The sequence below is a fragment of the Macrobrachium nipponense genome, chromosome 20 (genome assembly GCF_015104395.2).
Source record: "Macrobrachium nipponense isolate FS-2020 chromosome 20, ASM1510439v2, whole genome shotgun sequence".
Classification (NCBI taxonomy): Eukaryota; Metazoa; Arthropoda; class Malacostraca; order Decapoda; family Palaemonidae; genus Macrobrachium; species Macrobrachium nipponense.
Window position 1 is genome coordinate 25,934,690 of NC_061089.1, and position 20,522 is coordinate 25,955,211.

Below are 20,522 nucleotides of genomic sequence, written 5' to 3' on the forward strand. Positions count from 1 at the left end.
TCGGGCTACACCGGGAAGAGCGAGGTAGCTAGGAGTGATCGTGAGAGGTGCGCCGCTCACGATCCCGTCACGACGCCGCACGTGCCACGTATGGTCTTAGGACCAACCAGGACGTACGCGCAAGTGATTGGAGGCGACCATCAATGGGGGGAGGGGGTAGCGTCAGTTCTGTCTCTCCGATACCTTCAACTTCCTTGGCATACGCCAGGAAGAGCGAGGTATATAGGAGTGATCGTGAGAGTGCGCCGCTCACGATCCCGTCACGACGCCGCACATACCAGGTATTGTCTTAGAACCAGCCAGGACGTACGCGCAAGTGATTGGAGGCAACCGTCAGGGATCTGTTGCTGGGGACTGCGCTACCGGGGGGACCTTCGGGTCCTACCTGACGTAAGCCCCGGTCGTTGAGGAGGGATCCTGCCCCATTCTCGATTTCTACGGGAATCGAGAGGACCACCAGCCGATATCGTTTGACGAATTCGGTGGGGGTTTCGCAGACTGCTTAGAATTTACGGAATTTCTAGCGCATTCAGAGTGTTAGAGTTTCTTACGATCTCCAAACACTTAGGCGAGACCACGGTCCAAAGTGAGCGAGACGGGAATCCGCGATATGTTACACGATAATCGGGAACCTCGCCTATGCTCGAATTCCTGAAATTTCTAGCATTAGGAAGAAGACTGCTGCTGAAAGAAGACTATCTCACAGTGGCGACCAACCCTGGAATAGAGAAGAACGGACGGGAATATCCAGTTGGCTTGAACTATCGTCTTAGTATTCTGTTCACCATTGAAGCTTCCTTCGAGGAAGACTTTCTTCACTCTCTTTGATAGAAACCGAAGGTGGTCGATCTCCAATCCTTATTTTGTTTTCTTGAAGGAAAGAATTTAGGATGGAGATCGTTGTTCAGAATCCTACAAATATACTACGTATATTAACCTCGCGACATGATTCTACTAAGCAGTTGAATGGTCCGAGATGTAGGCGCATATCCTGGTTATTCTACGGATTGCGACTTAGACGAAAAGTATTCTAATTGAACTGCAACTCGGTTGCCTGCAACCTCCCAGGAGTTTCCAGTTTCAATTTTATATACTTATGGTGTTGTCACAACAACACCATTTAAGCTTTTATATTTACCGAAATTCGTTTCGCATAAATATAATTGCTCGAGCATATCTTTTTATGCGGTCGTGGTTCTAGCCGAACGCATTCCTTCGTGGAAAGGATTACTTGGCAACTCAGGATGACGAGTCAGCGACAGCTACTGCGTATTGAATTGCCCGAGGCATTTCAGTACCAGCTGCCGCTTTGAGATAGACGGTTGGTTATGTCTTTCTCACCTGCTTTGATTGAATACCAACCGTATCTCTGCCCAACAATCACGGACTTAAGTCTCTGATTAACGGGGATTCTCGCATACATGAATGACCATCTACTGCTGTGACGCTAGTATTCATCGTCTCGGTATTGCGAGAATTTGAAACAGAGATATCTATTCGACTCTCATCTTTCTGTTTACCGCCACAGTAACAGAATTCTGTAATAGTCTCTTGCTGCATCGTATCTCAATAATGCGAATGATTTTTGCGGAATCTGAGTTTGTCCTCAAAATATCTTGTATATTCGGAGGGTGTGCAATTGTTCATTGTTGCACCCCGGATTAGCAGATCTATTGAAGACATCGCCTACTCCCACACCTGCCAGCTCATACTTCCAAACGTTCAGCCCATGAGAAGCAGTTCTTCAGGCGGCTCTCCCCTGTGTTTCATTACTGAAGAACGCCCGCTTTCACTGCACACTGGACAGCAATGAAATGGCGGTTAGCGTTTTCAGTCATTTGTAAGCACAGGTTTAGAATCTTGAGATTCCTTCTCTCGATTCAGCTGGAAGACGTAGGTTGCATTCATTGCCTACCTTCGTCTTCAACGTCACATAGTGTGTTTCTCCTTAAGCTGAGATTCAACGTCTATGAGATTTTCTTGCCATCAGGGACCTCGGCTTTTTTCTTTTGAAGGCAATTGACTTTCGCCTTTTGAGCTTATGCATTAAGAGAATCATCGCCGCGCCGTACGGCATCGGTGACTAACAAATATTTTATTTGTTTGGTCTCTCAGCATAACTCTTTAAAGGGCGAAGGTCACGTGACTTACCCGGATGCTTGGACAACTTGCCTCTACTGATTCCGAACCAGTCAGTCGGCAGCTGTCAGAGCGCCCGAGTCAGTTACGAACTATGCTGTGGACTTAGTTTCGGTTGTTCCAGAGCAATCATTACTTCGTCTTAATAGCTTTGTCAGTATGAGTACTGTACATAACCAAAGTCGAGAAGAGGGATAGGTCATACGACTATTCCCTTCTTTTCGTCTTAGGTAACTGCATGACTTCTCTTGAGAAGTCAAGCACAAAGGGATGGGGATTTGTGACGCTCGATTTCGTACCGATCTTTGAGCGAAGACTCGGAACCCTTCGGTAACTGACGATTGGTTCGAGTCCTTCACAATACCCTCCCAAATGGACTTCACCGCCTCCGATACGAAGGCTATGCTGCTTTGTCCTGTGAAGGCGCGACGGAGCTGTCTGAGAAACTCGACACCCAGGATGAGTGTGGACGCCTCTTCATCATTCTCTTCGCGTTCCGCAAGAACTTCTCCGTGCGCAGGTAATGAAGGCAGGCGCCTGGTCCAACCGGACCGCATGCACCTCCTTCTACCTTCGGGATATTGCCCACAGTTCCTTGGATCTTTTTCCTTAGGGGAACCGTGGTTGGTTGCTCAACACGTTGTGTAGTTAACCAGACCCTCGGCAGGCTGAACAGCATCGAGTCCTGGTGTGACCGTAAGAATGGATGAGGAATAGAGTGTGACTGGCTCCTCTTCCCATCATCTTCCCTCTACCTCTGGGTTAGAGGGACATGGTCGTCACCCTGCTGGGTAAGGACGAGATGCAGGTGAGCTACTCAATAGAGCACCATCCTATCCCTTTCAGTAGGGATAGGAGTAAATATCCACCACTTCCTCCAACAAGGGGGAGGAAGTGGATGCCAATTTGAGACAAACCCATCATTTTATGATTGTCTCTTGCAAACGGGAACAAGTTCTTGCTTGCTGGTACGAAGAGATACGCTTGCCTCTCTCTTAGTACTTGGCCCAGAGGTCTGACCATTGATCCTGCGGTGCACACCCCGATCAATCGGACAGAGGTTTGGATCCCTCCCTTGCTCTTACGACCAGGGAGGCACTCCAGGGTTGGACGAACTCCAGTCTTGTTCACCAAAAAGACTCAGATTCCTCCCACCAAGAAGTGAGTCTTCCTATTGTTAAAGGACCGAGGGTTTGTATTACGTATCGGAACAAATGACAATTTGTCGAAAATTGCATTTTTCCTAACTATACAAACCTGAGGTCCTTTACATATAGTCCCACCTCATGCCACCCCTCACTCTGCAACTTTTTGCATGGGCCGAAACAAGCAAAAGTGATTCTTCACCTCTCTCGGGCGCGGGGCGCGCACGATCGGACAAGCAGTTAACTACCGTTCTCCCCTTGTTCGAAGCTTACGACCGTCCCAGCTGCCGCTAGTTACCTTCCTATTGTTAAAGGACTCAGTTTAAAGGACCTAGGTTTGTATAGTTAGGAAAAATGCAATTTTCGACAAATTGTCATATTTCGGAGCCCTGGACCTGCAGTCTCGGGGCCCTGACTCTCTTTCTCTCGAATAACTATCCAACCTGCATGGATAAGGTAGTCAGGTTGGTTCTGGTGAGCTGGCATCTAGAAAAAGACTCTAGAAAACTTTAAGCAGATTTTGGTGTCATAAAATGACAATTTGTCCAAAATTGCATTTTTCCTAACTATACAAACCTGAGGTCCTTTTACAATAGGAAGGTACTAGCGGCAGCTGGATAGGTCGTAAGCTTTTCGAACAAGGGTTCGGTAGTTAACTGCTTGTCCGACAGGCGCGCGCGCGCGACTGGGAGGTAAACAAATCACTTTTGCTTTTGGCCCAAGCAAAAACTGCAGAGTGAGGGGTGGCATGAGGTGGGGCTATGTGTAAAAGGACCTCAGGTTTGTATAGTTAGGAAAAATGCAATTTTGGACAAATTGTCATTTGTTCCGACACGGCATACAAACCTTCGGTCCTTTTACAATAGGAAGACTCACTTGGTTGGTGGGTGGAATCTGAGTCTTTTGTGAACAGACTGGTGTTCGACCCAACCTTGGAAGCCTCCCTGGTCGTAAGAGCGAGGGAGGGATCCAGCCTCTGTCCGATTGATCGGGGTGTGCACCGCAGGATCAATGGTCAGACCTCTGGACCGAGTACTAAGAGAGAGGCAAGCGTATCTCTTCGTACCAGCAATGTAAGAACTTGTTCCTGTACAGGAGCAAAGATAAAGTCATGGTTTTGACTCTTGTAGGCATCCACTTCCCCCCCTTGTAGAAGGAAGTGGTGGATATTCTGCTCCTATCCCTAGTGAAAGGGATAGGATGGGGCTCTGTCATATAGCTCACCGGCATCTCGTCCTTATCCAGCAGGGTGATGACCGTATCCCTCTACCCACAGGTTAGAGGGGTAGAAAAAGATAGAAAGAGAAGAACCAGTCACTTTCTCATTTACTATCTATTCATACAGTCACACCAGGACTCGATGCTGTTCAGCCTGCTAGGGTCTGGGTTAGCTAGACGACGTGTTGAGCAGCCACCACGGTCCTAAGGAAACCGATCCAAGGACCTGTGGGCAATATCCAAAAGGTATAAGGAAGGTGCCGGTGGTCTGGTTGTACCAGACCCCTGCCTTCCATACCTGCGCCACGGAGAAGTTCTTACGAAACGCCAACGAGGGGTCCAATACTTCTGACTTCGTGAGCTCTCGGACGGGACGTACGGATGTCGTCACTACCATCAGCCTCATTCGGCCCTCCTGATGACCTCACAGCAGCCAGACGAAAGATGTTCTTTGTACTTCTTTCTTGGTGACCCCGGTGCTAACGAAGAGGCGGTCGACACTCAGGCCCGAGGTGTCGATTTCTCTTCAGATAGCGCCGTAGCGTCCTCCCAGGACAAAGCAGCATCTCATCCGCATCATTATCGCATGAAGTTCCCGTACTCTCTTCGCCGATGCCAGTCCAGCAAGAAGAGGGGCTTGTGAGTTCCCTGGGTGGGCAAGACCTTTCGAAGCTCCTCCTAAGTAAGGAGATCTCGAACGAGTTCGAGATGTCCAATCCCGTCAGTTTCAGGACGAGCGTCAAGGCGGCTCTGTATCCTTTGACTGTGGGAACTGAGAGGAGCTTCTCTCGGCGAAGAAAAACGAGGAAATCCGCTACCTGCTGAAGAGTGGCTCTGAGAGGAGATAGGCCCCGTCTACGACACCAACCACAGAAGACGGCCCGACTTCCCTGGTACACAGCTGCAGAGGACTGACGGACGTTTCCAGCCATCTCTGTTGCTGCGCTACGAAAAAAGCCTCTCGTTCGCAAGAGATGTTGGATAACAGCCAGCCGTGAAGACGTAGGGACTGGACTGCTCGGTGGTACCGCTCGACGTGTGGCTGGGCGAGAAGGTTGTGCCAAGGGGGAATCTCTCTCGGTTCTCTTGCGAGAAGAGCCAGCAGGTCCGGATACCAAATGGCCTGTGGCCATTTGGGGAGCCATCAGGATCATCCTGAGATTCGGGGTGACCAGTGCTCGACTGATCACCTTGCGCAATCAGGGTGACGGGGGGGGGAAAGGCATAGGCGAAAAGGTTGGTCCACGGGTGTTGAAGAGCCTCCTCTGCAGCTGCCCATGGGTCCGGCACGGCCGAGAAGAACACCTGGAGCTTCCTGTTGTGCCGGGTGGCGAACAGATCCTCGACTGGTCGCCCCCACAGGTCGAAGAGCCTTTCCGCCACGTCCTGGTGTAGAGACCATTCGGTCCCTATCCCTTGATCCCGACGGCTGAGCGTTGTCTGCTACTACATTCCTTCCCTGGACATGTAGCGTGCCGACAGCTCTGTTGATGTGCTTCATTCGGCCCACTCGTTGCACCTGCCGAATTCAACTGGTGGTACAACGGGAGAGACACTAGGGCCCCCCCTGTTTTTGTTGACGTAAGCCCCGCACCACCGTTGGATGTTGTCGCACATCAACACCCACTGAGGTGTCCATCAAGCGGTCCTGGAACTCTTGGAGAGCGAGGAACGCTGCCTTGAGTTTCAGTACATTGATGTGAAGGTGCTTGTCGTTCTCGTACCACACTCCTGAAGTCAGCAACTCCTCCAGGTGGTGCGCCCCATCCCTCGGTCGATGCGTCTGAGAGCAGCTGCATGTCCGGGGGGAGAGTGCCGCAGAGGCACTCCTCTTAAGAGGTTCCTGTCGTCCAGCCACCAGGCTAGGTCCTGCCTCACCTCCTGTGTCAGTGACAATGGAAAGCTTGGGGGATCCGTCGCCTGTGATCCAAACTCTCCTTTAGTCTCCCTGAAGAGACCGCAGGTGAAGACGCCCGTTAGGGACTGCCTTCTCGAGTGACGACAGGTGTCCGATCACGACTTGCCATCGCTGAGCTACCCGTTCCTGCCGAGACAGGAACTGGTTGGCTGCCTCCCTGAATTTGCTAATCCGCGAGTCTGCGGGGAAGACTCGCCCTGCTACCGTGTCGATCAGCATACCCAGGTACTTCATCCTCTGCTTGGGCTCGAGATCGGACTTTTCGAAGTTCACAACGATCCCCAGATCGCGACAGAACTCGAGCAGTCGATCCCTGTCCTGTAGCAACTGCGAGCGGGGAGCTCGCCAGGACTAACCAATCGTCGAGATACCCCATCAGACGTATCCCGTGCGAATGGGCCCAAGCAGACACCAGAGTGAACACTCGCTGTGAACACCTTTGAGGCGGTTGAGAGACCGAAGCAAAGTGGCCTGAAACTGGTACACCGTCCCGTCGAGGATGAAGCGGAGGTACTTTCTGGAGGACTGATGAATGGGTATTTGGAAATACGCATCCTTCAAGTCCACTGAAAGCATGAAATCGTTCTCCCTGATAGAGTCGAGCACTGAGCGTGCCGTCTCCATCGTGAACCGGGTCTGGCGAACAAACCGGTTCAGGGGAGAGAGATCTATCACCGGGCGCCAGCCTCCCGTAGGACTTTTCCACCAGGAAGAGTCGACTGTAAAAGCCCGGTGATTGATCCGTGACGATTTCTACAGCTCTCTTGCTCAGCATGGTCTTGATCTCCTGTCTCAATGCTACGTCCTTCGATGCCCCTGGAACGTACGCCTGCTGTTGGACCGGGTTGGAGGTGAGGGGTGACCGAGATTCGAAGGGTAATAGATCTCCCTCCCGAAGGACATCTACAATCCAGGTCTCGGCGCCGTTAGCGCTGCCAAGTTGCCCAATGGCTGGCCAGGCACCCCCCCACTTCCGGCAGCAGGTGAGGGGGAACGCCGTCCCTAGCGTTTCCCCCCCTTTCTTCGACTTCCTCCCAGAGCCTCCCACGGGAGGAGGAGGGCTGGGAGTAGGGCTGGTTACGGCTCCCCTTTGCTAGAAGTCGAAGAAGACAGAGTCATTCCCCGGGCGGGGCTTCGACGCAGCTACCGTCTAGCCACCGAGGAAAGCGCTAGCCGAGCCGTTAGACTTGGCCGCAGTCCAAGGCTGCCAGAGGCCTTCGAGACTGCCTGGTGAACCAGACGGTCACTGTCGTCAGTGCGCCGTCTGTCCACCGCAGCGTCCACCATCTCTCCTGGGAAGAGAGACGTGGAACTCCGTAAAGGTCCGTTGCGAAGTCCCAACGCCGCTTCACGCCCGGCCGCCCTGGAAACCCGAGTAAGGACAGCGTCCCTTCGTCGGAGAACCAGGTTGGCCCACAGGTTTACCGTCTGGTGGCCAAGGGAGGAGATGGCTCCTCCCCCAGACTGGCAAAAGTCTCCTGAAGGCCGAGTCATCTTCGGGAGAAATTCCCCCGGAGTTGGCTGCGACCTTAGATACTGTGAGGGACCACAGATCTAGCCAGGAGACGGCCTGGAAAGCTGCCATGGCGGTAGATTCCAGGCCGAAGTCTCTTGCTGCGAGAACCACAGGTTCTCGGACAGGAGCTGTTTGCAGAGACACACCCGAAGTCAGCCTGGCTAACTCCGGTTCACCTGTTTGGGCGGCATCGGGTCTTCAGATGGCACGTAAAAAACGCGTTGTCGCAGCAGAGGAGGTGGAAGCAGCTTGCTCGACCTGCCAGACTTGAGCGAGCCGTCTTGTCCGGAGACAAGCGATTCAACCTGGTCCAGCACTGAGTCCGGCAGCTCAGAACGCGGCAAAACCCACCGTCGGTCTGGGTTCCCTCTTCGGGGCCCCAGAACGACTCGAGCCAGGACGTGGGCTCGGATGGTGGGAGCAGCGATCCTTCCGTGAGGTCGTTGTGCTGACGAATCAGCGCAATAACCTCGCAAAGTTCCTCTGGATCTCAGGAGTGACTGCTTCCTGCGGAGTCGGACCGTCCAGTCCCTCAACAGGGGCGGGCAACTCCCGAGACCCTCGTCCCTCAAGGAGAGGAACAGCGACAGACCCCTCTCGGTCTGCTCCAACCACCTGTGCGTACGACCTGGCTGGTCCGAGAACCGTGCCTGGTACGTACGACGCCGTGGTGGGATCCTGAGGGGCGCACCCCATCACGATCATCCTCAATACCTCGCCCCTCCCGGTGTAATCCGAGGAGGTTGAAGGTATGGAAGAGGCAGACCTGACGCTCCCTCCTCGCTCGCTGGCAGAACCAGCGGGCTTGGAAGACTGCAGGCGATCGCCAACCCGCGGTGGCGATCGAGCTGCAGACCTAGTCGAGCCGTCTCGCTGTGGAGAACGGCTGGACCGAGAACAGCGGCTCCGGTCTCGTGTGTCAGAGGAGCTGGTGCTGGTCGCCGTACCCGATCGCTCTCTGTGAGAGTGACGGTCAGGCGACCGGCGAGCTCCACTGTCACGGTGAGATCGGTGCGTATCCTCACGGTGCGTCAGTTCGCTGGTACCAGCCGTGGCTGGTGCCGGCGAACGGGGGGGGGGGACCTCTTCCCCGCCTCAGCCCGTGGCCCGGTCATGGACCGTCACGTCCGCCCGGGTAGCCAGCTGCTCGCCGCGAGAGCGAGAGCTGGTCTGGTGGAGATCGCGTGAGCGGTTGTCACCAGTCTTCCGCTCCGTGCCGTGAACCTGACGCTGAGCGAACTCAGAGGTCTGGTTCCTGGCTGCACGGTCGCTGGTAAGCGACCGTACACTCGGTACCTCTCGGCGAACCGAGAGGCCTAGACGGACCCTGCTGCTGTGGCCGAACCACTGACAGCAGGTGAGGAAGTGCCGGTGTTAGCCGGCACTCCTCTGGTCCCCGTAGTCTTCTTCCTTGCGGAAGAAGAGACGGGTCCTGCCCCCGAAGGAGCTGGGTGACCAGCGGAAGAACCCCCCGTCTCACCAGAGCGAGACGGGCCCTTAGAAGTTCCCGAAGGAGACTTCTTAGGGGGGGGAGGCGACCTTCTTCTTCTTCGGCAGGGGAGCCTTAGAAGACGAAGGGGAAGAGGCGGCAGACGACGACGAAGACGAAGAAGACGATGAAGACGACGACGACACCTTCCTCCTCTTCTTCTTCTTCTTCGTCAACCTTCTCAGGACCGACGTCAGATCTGTCATCCAGAGCGGAGCCGGGGCTGCTGTTGCCGAAGCAACAGGGCCCGGACGCACCTGTCCGAACAGATCAGCATCGGGAGCAGCGGCGCCAGGAACAGGAACAACATCAGCAGGTGCAGGCATCACAGGAAACGGCAGAAAAACCGCTCGGAGCAGGTACAGGAACGGCCAGCAGTGGTCCACGTCACGTCCGTGGACAGCAGCTGGGCAGGTACGGCAGGTACGGCAGACTGTGTAGGCGGTCTAGATGGGCGGACCAGCGGCACAGACATCCTAGGTACCGGTGGGAGGTCCAGGGCGAGCTCTTCGGGCACACGAAGTCCGGTCGCGGCAGCACGGCAAACACAGGCGGCGGCATCACACTCCCCCGAGTTACGGCGACTGGCCCCTGCACCGATGTAGTGGGTGTCACAGAGACCGCGTGCTGGGTGTACACCAGGTGAGGAGGTGAAGCGTAGCCGGGTGTTGTAATGGTCGTGGTGGTGGTCGTGACCGTTGCATGGGTGACCGCCACGGAGCCAGCGAGATGGTAGAGCAGCCCCTGGACACTCGGCCCGCCCTGCAGCCCCAACGATGCCCACACCTGTCCGAGGTCATCCTTCGCGGCAACCGCACCTGAGGAGGCAAAAAGTCGGGTGATTAGGGGGATCCTCTACCCGTTCGCGCGAAGACGAACGGATAGAGGACCCAGAGTACAACTCGACGTCAGGGTATCTAGCGCCCTCCTCCACACTCGACAAGTCAGGAGAGGAGAAGGACCTAGAAACCCCCCCCCGAAGGGGAAGGCGCGAGACGTGGAAGTTGAGCGGGCGGCAGGAAAGAAGACGAAGTGTCCGTCACCAAAGGAGTCGCGGGAGAGCTTTCCGACGACTCCTTTGCAGGCCTTCGCTTCCTCCTGCCCTCATACAAAATCCACTGCGCCTCCGACCAACTAATAAACACATTACAAGGCTCGGCTCGGGAGCATTCGCGCCCCCGACACCGAGCACACAAATATGAGGGTATATCTCCGGGAAAGAGCGGAACTTCCCGCATTTACGCCCTTCGGTACCCGGGCATAGTCTCCGTGGGGTAGCGAGGCGAGGAGATTCCATCATTAATTAATTGCAGTTCAATTAATATGAAAAGAGAGAAATGATTGTACTTACAATGAATTCTTTCATACACAAACACAACCATATACTCAAGAAAGCAAACGACGAGAAGCGGGCAGAGAGCGTCGAACACACACGTCCACTCGCTGTGAGGCCGAAAGCAAAAGTGGTTTGTTTACCTCCCAGTCGCGCGCGCGCGCCTGTCGGACAAGCAGTTAACTACCGAACCCCTTGTTCGAAAGCTTACGACCTATCCAGCTGCCGCTAGTACCTTCCTATTGTAAAAGGACCGAAGGTTTGTATGCCGTGTCGGAACAAACGCCTCTTCGCCGTTCGGGACTGCGCTGCCGAAGGGGAACATTAGGGTCCTACCTGCCGTAAGCCCAGTCTCTGACCAGGAATCCTGCCCCTTCCTCGATTTCTGCGGGAATCGGGAAGACTATATGCTCAAATTCCTGGATTACTTTCTGTCATGTAAGTGGGTTTCCCCCATTAGCAAGATACTAAACGTTTTGTCAAGTAAGTGGGTTTCCCTCATCGACAAAATACTAAACGTTTTGTCAAGTAAGTGGGTAACCCCTCATTGACAAAAAATAAACTTTGTCTCGTAAATGGGTCAGTTCTCATTGACAAAGATCTCAATAACATCTTATCGCGTAAGCGGATAAGCTCTCATTGACAAGATTCGGAAGAGCTCTCATTTATTGGTCAGAGGCTCGTCCAGGAAAAAGACTTGTAGACTACGTCCATGAAGTCTTATGTCCAATAACATAAGAAGCTTGAGCTGTCCTCTTCGGTCCTCGGTTCTCACTTGAGGATCTCCTTCGACTAATACTAATTCGTTCTCTTGGTGAAGAGAACGAAGACAGTCGATTTCCATTCTCTCTTTTCCTTGTTGAGGAAAGAATGTAGTAGAGAATTAACTGTCCAAGTGACTACAATACTCTACGTATTTTACCTTTGCGTTATATTACTACTGTATGGTTCAAGTCATATACGCATACCATAGTTACCTCTACGGATGGCAACCGAAAGGACTATTATTCTAAGTGCATTTAATCGGTACTCCCTGCAACCTTCCAGGAGTTTCCGGTGTAAGGACAACGCTTAAAGGTATTGTTACGATAACACTAACTCAGCTTCTGTATTTAGCGAATTCTGTTTCGCTTAAATATGTCTGCTTGAGAGTTTCCTTCTGCTCAATAATAATAACAAACCTATTCCTTCGTAGAATGGAGTAGCTGGCAACTCAGGCAGAATAGTGCAAGACGGCGAATGTAGGCTGCTGTCACTGTAGATCAATGCAGTACCAGCTAGTTCTCTGCCATGCGCGGTCGGTTAAGTCTCTCTCTCCTGCGGGATTGACTGACTAACTATATCTCTGCCCTACAATCATGGACTTTAGCCTCGGGTTGAGGGGAATTCTAGCAAGCATGAATGAACATCGCCTTCGTTTTGCTAAGAAATTTTCAACAGAGATATCTCTTAGACCTTTTCAGTGCTGTTTACCGCAGTGTAACAGAATTCTGTACGAGTCTACCGCGGCATAGCACTACATATAATAATACTCTCCTGCTTATGCAAAGCGCAGCCTTATTAGGGAAGGAAGCATGCTCAGTGAGGGAATGGATGAGTCTGCTGGGGACCATTTCCTCGCTGGAGAAGCTTGTTTCCCTGAATGGACTGCAATTCAGACCGCTACAGTTTTTCCTACCGGAAAACTGAAATAACATCGAAGATCTAGAAATGATTCTGAACATCTCTCAGTAGGTCAAGGATCACCTCAGGTGATAGCGAGAGGGTGCCAGGCATCCGGACAGAGGTACAGATGTCCTGGCACATAATCTAAAAGAATTGGAAGCAATTCGGTTGGCTCTCCAGTTCCTCGAAGAACGATTTTTTGACCGAGTGGTCCAGATCAACTCGGACAATTCCACAGCTCTCTCATATCTCAAGAAGAGAGAGCTGGTTATGGGCACAGGCACGGAACGTAACGATCCTCAAGAGGTTCGTTGCACGATTGCAGCACGTCCTTGCGGATCTTCTCGATCGACGGCAGCAACTACTGACATCTGAATAATCTTCGCTTAGAAGTATGTCGAGAGTTGTGGAGACTTTGGGGATGTCCTTTCATACATCTCTTTGCAATGTTGAAGACGAAGAGGCTTCCTCTAGACTGCTCCCTTATTCTCGATCCGAGAGCGGTAGCAATAGACGCCATCCTATTCAAACTCTTAAGAGAAGTAATAAGATAATTGCTGGCGTCATAGGGAGCGAGAATGACGCTGATCGCCCCATGTTGGCCTTCGAGAGGCTGGATTCACAGAGGTCACGTCCTTCCTAGAGCACTTTCCAAGGACCCTTCCCGAGAGAGTCGGTCTACTCTAACAGCCTCACTTCGAGAGGTACCTCAAAACCTCTCCGCTCTGAGTCTGACCGTGTTCACTGTCGAGAAGTTGACCGGAATGAGAAGATTTTCAAGACTAATGGCAAGTGTCATTGCCAAGGGAAAGAAGTGCTGCCTATCTTCCAGTGTACCAATCGGAGTGGGCCGTTTCTGGAGATAGTGCAGGAAGAATGGCTTTTCCTCCACCTCGACCTCTGTGAAATACATTACCGTCTTCCCTTTCCGTCTGAAGAATGGGATAAGTTGGCAGTTCTAACTATTAAAGAATACGGAAGTATGTTTGACGGCCTTTAGGCTAAGAGATTTGGATCTGTCGAACAACAAAGCCCTTCACGATCTTTGAGGTCTGTGGAAATCTCGAAACTGTCTAGATCGAAGCTTCCGGCATGGAACTTATTCGTAGTCTGAAGTTCCTGATGTCAAAGCATTTCGAACCTCTCCTTTCTGTAAACTTAATACACGTGACCAGAAAGTCTAATTTTCTAACCACTCTAGCTACTACAAAGAGGGTTAGTGAGGTTTAAGCCATCATCAGACGTTTTGGCTTTAGAGGACATTATGCGGTGTGTTCTCTAAGCCTTCCGTTCTTGCCTAAGAATGAAAACCCGTCTAACCCTTGGCCCAGAAGCTTGGAGATCAAGGGGATGGCACAAATTATTGGGCAAGAGCCAGAGAGTGTCCTGTGCCCTGTCAGAGCTCTCAAGTTTTATCTAGATAAAACTAAAGAAAGTCGAGAGGTCCTTTGGACAATCTGCGGTGTTCCGTAAAAAGACCAGACTTGCCCATGTCGAAGAACGCCCTGGCGTTATTGTTAAGGAGTTCTTTCAAAGAGGCTCATTCGTCATGTTTGGACAAAGATTTGAAATCTTTTAAACTGAATGCTCACGAGGTGAGGGCGCAGCCTCGGAAGCATTTCAACAGAGCATGGCACTCAGTAACATCCTGAGTGCCGTGTTTTAGCGAAGCAACTCTGTTCGCTTCACACTCCCTGCGGGATGTGAAGACGACATATGAGATCTGCGACTCGCTAGGGCCATACGTGTCCGCAGACACAATCTTGGGGGCAAGAAGTACCACTCATCCTTTCCTGTAGAAAATGGTTAGGAAGAGCTGTTAATTTTAGTTGTTGGGTCGCCGCCAATGGCGGACTTCTCAATTCTTAAGCCTTAGTTAAAACATCCTTAACTTTGGCTAGGTTGGTCAGGTGGTGATATATATTACTTCTTAGCCCTCATGGTATGGTCAATATGGTCTAGTCACATTGTGGTCACGCTCCCGTTGACAGATCACTAGAACTCACCAGCTATACAGGTCACTACCTTGCTGGAGACTCTAGTAAAGCAAAAGCCGACTTGGGTGACAGTAGTAATCACTAAGTCAGCTATGCTAACAGGTGGAACCAAGATGTCAATCATCTGCATGCAATTTGTTTCCTAAAATCATTCTACTCTGTCCCTTCCCACCTCCAATGGTGGGATTCAGCTATATATATATCTGACAGGTAAGTTTCATGAACAATATGATATTGTTATGATACAATAAAGTTTGTTCATACTTACCTGGCAGATATATATAATCAAGTACGGTACCCACCCACCTCCCCTCAGGGGACAGTGGCATTAGAAAATCTGGATAGAAAATGGGAATGGTTCCTGATACCTGGCGGGAATGGGTACTAACCACCTGGCCGACCACTGCGTGTGCCGGGTTTTGAAATTCTGTCGGACTTTGGAGAATACAGCTATATATATCTGCCAGGTAAGTATGAACAAACTTTATTGTATCAACAATATCATATTTTTTCCGATATCCTTACTTTTTTTTTTTTGCCAATGTGGTAAAAAATATTCATTGATATATACACAATGTTTTCACATAAGAATATAAAGGAAAAATATGAATAACATCAAATTTAGTGGGAGTAAGTAATGATTGATACAGTCAAGAAGGGGTCTCATGCGGTACGCAAGCATTTGCAGCAATGCAACAGGCCGGTGGCGAAGGGGTTAAAGAGATCATTTGGCTTGCGGAATAGAGGGAACAAGGTAGGACAACTTTTAGTTTTATGCCTTCCTGAATCTCCAGGTGGAGATATTTGTTGTATGCTATGAAAGAGGCTCCATCCTTGAGTATTTTATTTTTCTGGTCTTGTAGATGCAGCCAGGCGGCTTGTGTTTTCCTCAGCAAAGATTTTGTTTCCTGCCTCAGAGTTGGCAGGTCTTTTGAAGAGCATTTTTAAAGTCTTTGAGGTCTTCATCTTGCTTAACTGGTCCGTTGGTGCCCCTGCCCAGCAAGATTAGGTCTTGCCTTTTACTTCCGGAGAACCTCTTGGCAGATTGGATGAGAGTTCTCTCATGTATTGATAAGGGGGATTAGAGATGGTTCCCATTAGTTGGCATCTCTCTACACAATGTGAACACTCAAGAAGAGGGAGATCTGGTTGGTTTCCATTAGTTAGTCTCTCTCTACACAATGGGAACACTCAAGAAGAGGGAGTCCTGGTGCTCCTATATGTCAAAAGGGGTTACTGCCTCTCAGAGGTCATCACTGTTGTACTCCCCCTTGGATAAGAGGCATTTATCTCTTCAAGCTATGGTTTTAGGCATTACCTCTTATCTGGAGAAGAGTACACAGGATCTTGCCCAGTCCTCTAAAACAAAATAGAAAATATGTACTACCTGTGAATTTCGGGATTTTAACTGCCAGCAAGTGAAACTCTTAGCTGTAATTACTGGGTAAGTATAATTAAAACTATCAGGAAAATGTCATGTCAAAATATTTAACTAACTATTGGGCTGTGGTGCTCACACTGAAAAGAACTCCACAAGGTCTGGATCTTTATGTATCCTGTCTTATCCTATAGGTTTTCATCCTGGTACTTATATATCTGCTGCTTTTCCAACCAATTGTTCCCGTTTCTCAAATTTCCAAACTGTCTGTCTTTGAGATTGTCTTCCCTACAACCACTTGATACACCTCATCTCTGCACTAATTTCTCATTTTTAATAACTTCCTTGTTTACGGTAGCTATGAATTTAATTTTCCTATGGTTGCTATTTGTAATTTTCTCCAATTCCATTGTGGGGGCCATGTTTCTGTTGCTTAAAACATAGTAGTACATGCCTTATGTACGATTTATTGAATAAGATTGATCTATTAAGGTTACAGGCAGCCCACTTCTCAGCAGCATTGATTAACGGTGCTTGGCTAATGTTGTCTTGAACCAGATTTTTGGTGACTGTAAGCAATTTTCTGTGTTGGAAAGTGGTTTGTATGCGCTGATAAGCAGTTTATTAGCGCTTACAATGTCGTAAGCACCATTTTATCACCAATATTGGCGATTTTCAGGTAGCAGCACTTGGCTGGGAATGGAACCCCCCCCCCCCATGTTAACCAGGTGCTGCCTGTATAACCCCTTGGAGCAGCTCATTGAGCATTGTGTGTTGATGTTGTTAGGTTTGGAGAATAGCAGTTATATCAGCATACTCTTAATGTACTTTCAAAATATTTTTCTTATAACTTCGATAGAAATAATCTAGGTAGAAATGGTGTAATGGTAATTCAGTTTTTTGGAATAGTAGTTACATTAGCATACTCTTAGTATATTTTAAAAGTATAGTATTACTTTAAAATATTTTTGGTAGAACATTATCAATTATGAACCAAAACCAGCGTATGATGGGTTCAAAGCAGTTGCCATTTGGTTTTACCAGAGCTGGATAATGAACTATACTATATTCTTGAGTACCTTTACTGGAGATCAGCTGTCTTACACGTGAGTGAATTTCAGCATCAATTTCCATAAAGGTATCTGTATACACCTGGCAAGTGCAAGAAAAAAAATTAAAATCCTTAATATCTTCAGTTTTTTGTTTATTGTATAAATACCCAATACAATATCATTAACTAGAAATCCTTTGTTACTGAATACTCAAGTACTGTATGAGAAAAATAAAAATACTTGTTTAGCAATATATAAACCAACATAATAAAATGTAAAGCAACCATCAAGGCAAGACAGAAACATGGATCTGTGCGAATTATGCAATTTGTTGTCACTGCTATACAGGTAAAATGCAGTAAGCTGCTGAAAACAATGTACAGTAAATGCTGCTTCTGATGGAAGTGTAACAACAGACTACACAGGACATAGAAGGAAATATTTAAAGTACAAAAATTAGAATATTTGTAATTACATCAAAAATGTCTAAAAGAGATGAATGTTTTTACTGATAAAATGTAATCCCATTTTCCAGCTGGTCGTTCCAGCTATACAGTCTGACATAAACTGCACTATACTGTCTAGAATCTGCTAATGAAAGTACAGTATACACAAATGGGCAAAATTTCCTGGCAAACTATGAGGCTCTGGCTGAGCTGTTCTGATGCATGCCATTGGAGCTGTCTGGAATGGGTGTCGTGTAATGGTTGGTGGACTGACGAGACACCATCAGTATAGCAGGAAAAATGGCCATGAAACCTGATTCCTTAATTAGAGCATTAGCACAACACAGGAGGATATCCCAAAAGCTTGACAAGTTGCAGAACACTGAACGACACATACAAACAACCTCCTGTTGCTGCTGCTTCTGCTGCTGCCCAGTGTCCTGCTGCTATCTCAGCCACACGACACGACACTTTATTTCAGTGAAGAAAAAAAATCAAATAAAGTCCCTTGTTTACACCTACCTCTGAAGTGGAGTGTGCATTACCTAAACTACTCCTGGAATGTGTAACAGCTGAAAGTAAGCTGTTCAGATCTGCCATGACTCATAAGGCTTTACAACAGTGTGATTTTCATGTCATCAGAACTATTCTAAAATTTATGCAACAGTTAAGTTTTTAACATATTAAGATGAAGAATGTAAGTAGGCTCAGGTAATCCCTAGGAGTCATTACAGCCTGATTTCCCCTTATTTTTAATTTTCTCTTTATTATGTTTTTTGTTATACATGGTGAAGGGTGCCCTAATTCAGAAAGGGAAGGAGGGAGGTTATTTATTGGGATCACATTGCATGACAAATGTCACTGCTGCTAAATAATAATATTGAAGATGGTAATAAAATACTGCAATAATAACTATAATGAACATAATAGTAATAAAGATAACTTTTTTAAAAGTACACAATATATTGCACATGCAACAGAATTCTTTAAAATAAAAAAGAAGCTTATGATACACAGATTTTTCAGGTAAAGTCAAGTAGTATACTGTTCAATACAATAAATAAATAAAAAAAAAAGTGACCACAAGCGCACAAAAATTACAATTTTTAATAATAGCTATGGCTATTTCATACAAGATATATTACACAAGCACAAAAGAGCACAGTAGCTCCTTAAAATCAGTCAGCCCCGTGCAATAAAAAATGGTTCGATTATAAAACCTAAATGACCGTGTATTATACAAAGCAAATTTTCTTTATGGAAAGGTTATCAAGGAACTAGTTGTCTATAGCTGCTGTTTCCTACCAGGGAGAATTCTTTTGGATACCTGGAAGAAATTAGGGAGGTAGAAAGGTATTTGTGAAGGTCTTGTCGTCAAAAGTGTAACAGTGACCTCTGACAAAGCATCAGACTCCTAGGACCGGCAGGAGGCAAGGCAATACATTATCTAACCAATAAACCTATTTGCTAAATAGTATGACCAAAACTGGTTGTTGATGTAGCAAGAGGGGTTCACACTGTATCATCAGTCAGTCAAGCTAAGCCGCAGCATCACAAATTGAGTCCTCTCTTACCTCCATTCATTCATAGTTTCCTGGCACCAGTATGAAGCACTTTTCCACTTTTTAAGTTGTACACTATGATCATATTTGTGCTGATAATACACCTGGCCCAATACAAAACTACAATGTTAGACGATGACACTTCAAGCCCCCTCCTCCTCCCATCCTTATCCACATATTTTAAATGTGGTAGTATTTTGGTACTTGGGAAACACTTGCACCAGTACCTCTTGCAGTATATAAACACATTGGTCACTTTGGATTGTCTAGTATGAAATGGTAAAAAATGAACTGTCTTTCTATGCAGAGCAGAAATAGGCCTTAACTGCTCCAGGCATTCATCAGCATTTACAATATCACCTGGATATACATATATATGTATATATATTTATATTTATATATATAAACTCTCAAAGAGTAATGATTGATATAATGTCTTTACAAGTTATTAAAGTAATAAAAATTCTTGGCACCATTTGTGTGCATTTATAAAATATAGGGATCCTTATCAAATTGAGCTTTGCCTTCTCCCTAATAATGTATAATACGTAAGAAAAACAGAACTTATTTTTCACTAACTAGTGTTCACATAACATGCACAACGAGTGTCAACATCAATATAACAGACAAAACATCAGTACCGTATGCAGACTTAATTATTCACTTATATAACACAGTGAAAAGAATCAATATACTGTACAGTATTTCTGATTTAAGCCATTTGTTCTCCCATCTCATCAATTGCAATGAATTTCATGTCAACTCCAAGTGGATTTACATTTATTCACTGCCTTAAAGAGAGGGACAGAGAGAGCACAGCAGGACAAAACATGGAAGAGCAACACCAGATGCCTCCATGATCCTCTCCCAAGAGATGGGAATGAGCAACAGGGATGAGGAATAAGCTTCACTCCTTTCCAGTTTCAAACCCATGAATCACCTGCTTGACCTTCCCCATTGTCTAAAATCACTCCATTATTATTAGCATTGTTGTTGTTATTATTGTTGTTGTTGTTGTGGGAGCTGCTATTGAAATTTGGAGTTGCAGTGGGAGAACCAGAATAAACTGGTCCACCCCAGTCATCCGCTCCCAGTGTTCCATACTGTGGACCCATACTGTCATACTGCCTGTTGCGCTTCTTGTCTCTATTCACCTTAGCATACACTGGTTCACCTGGTTTACCCTAAAAAGCAAAAGGACATGATTTGTTAATATATTCTTTTAATTATATTAAAAACATGTACGTACAGTATATCCAACTTATTTTCAGTATACAATACTCTAGGGCCATTGTTATTTAAAGTAAAAAAAAAAATAATTGTCAAAAAAAGTTACGGTTAAATTATAAACTTAATTTGAAAAAGTAGTATTAGAAAGAAAATGAATTTATTCTTTAATAAATAACTGCAAAACTACTCTACTAAAGACAGGCAAAGGCAACTTGCTATATGTAGTTGGAAATAAAAATATACAGGTACAGTTCAGTTTAGTTAATGAGTAAATAAAAGTTTAGGTTATAAGATAGCTGACTTATGCAATAGAGAACAGCCATTCTGAATATAGAAATAAAAATATTAATATATGCAAAATAAAAGCAGACAGACTTAATGAAGGGAGAAAAAAACAAAAGGGCAACAAGTAGAAGCTAACCAACAGACCATTC

General features: G+C 47.6%; 1 protein-coding gene across 1 annotated transcript in view; it reads right to left on the reverse strand.

The window, feature by feature from the left end:
- Positions 1–16,985: 16,985 nt before the first annotated feature.
- The window catches only part of LOC135223702 (uncharacterized), a 331,013-nt gene continuing 327,476 nt past the window's right edge, over positions 16,986–20,522 (reverse strand). The window contains 1 exon segment of the mRNA XM_064262426.1: positions 16,986–20,042. Within this exon segment, the coding sequence (XP_064118496.1) occupies positions 19,782–20,042 (261 nt within the window). The 3' untranslated portion in view covers positions 16,986–19,781.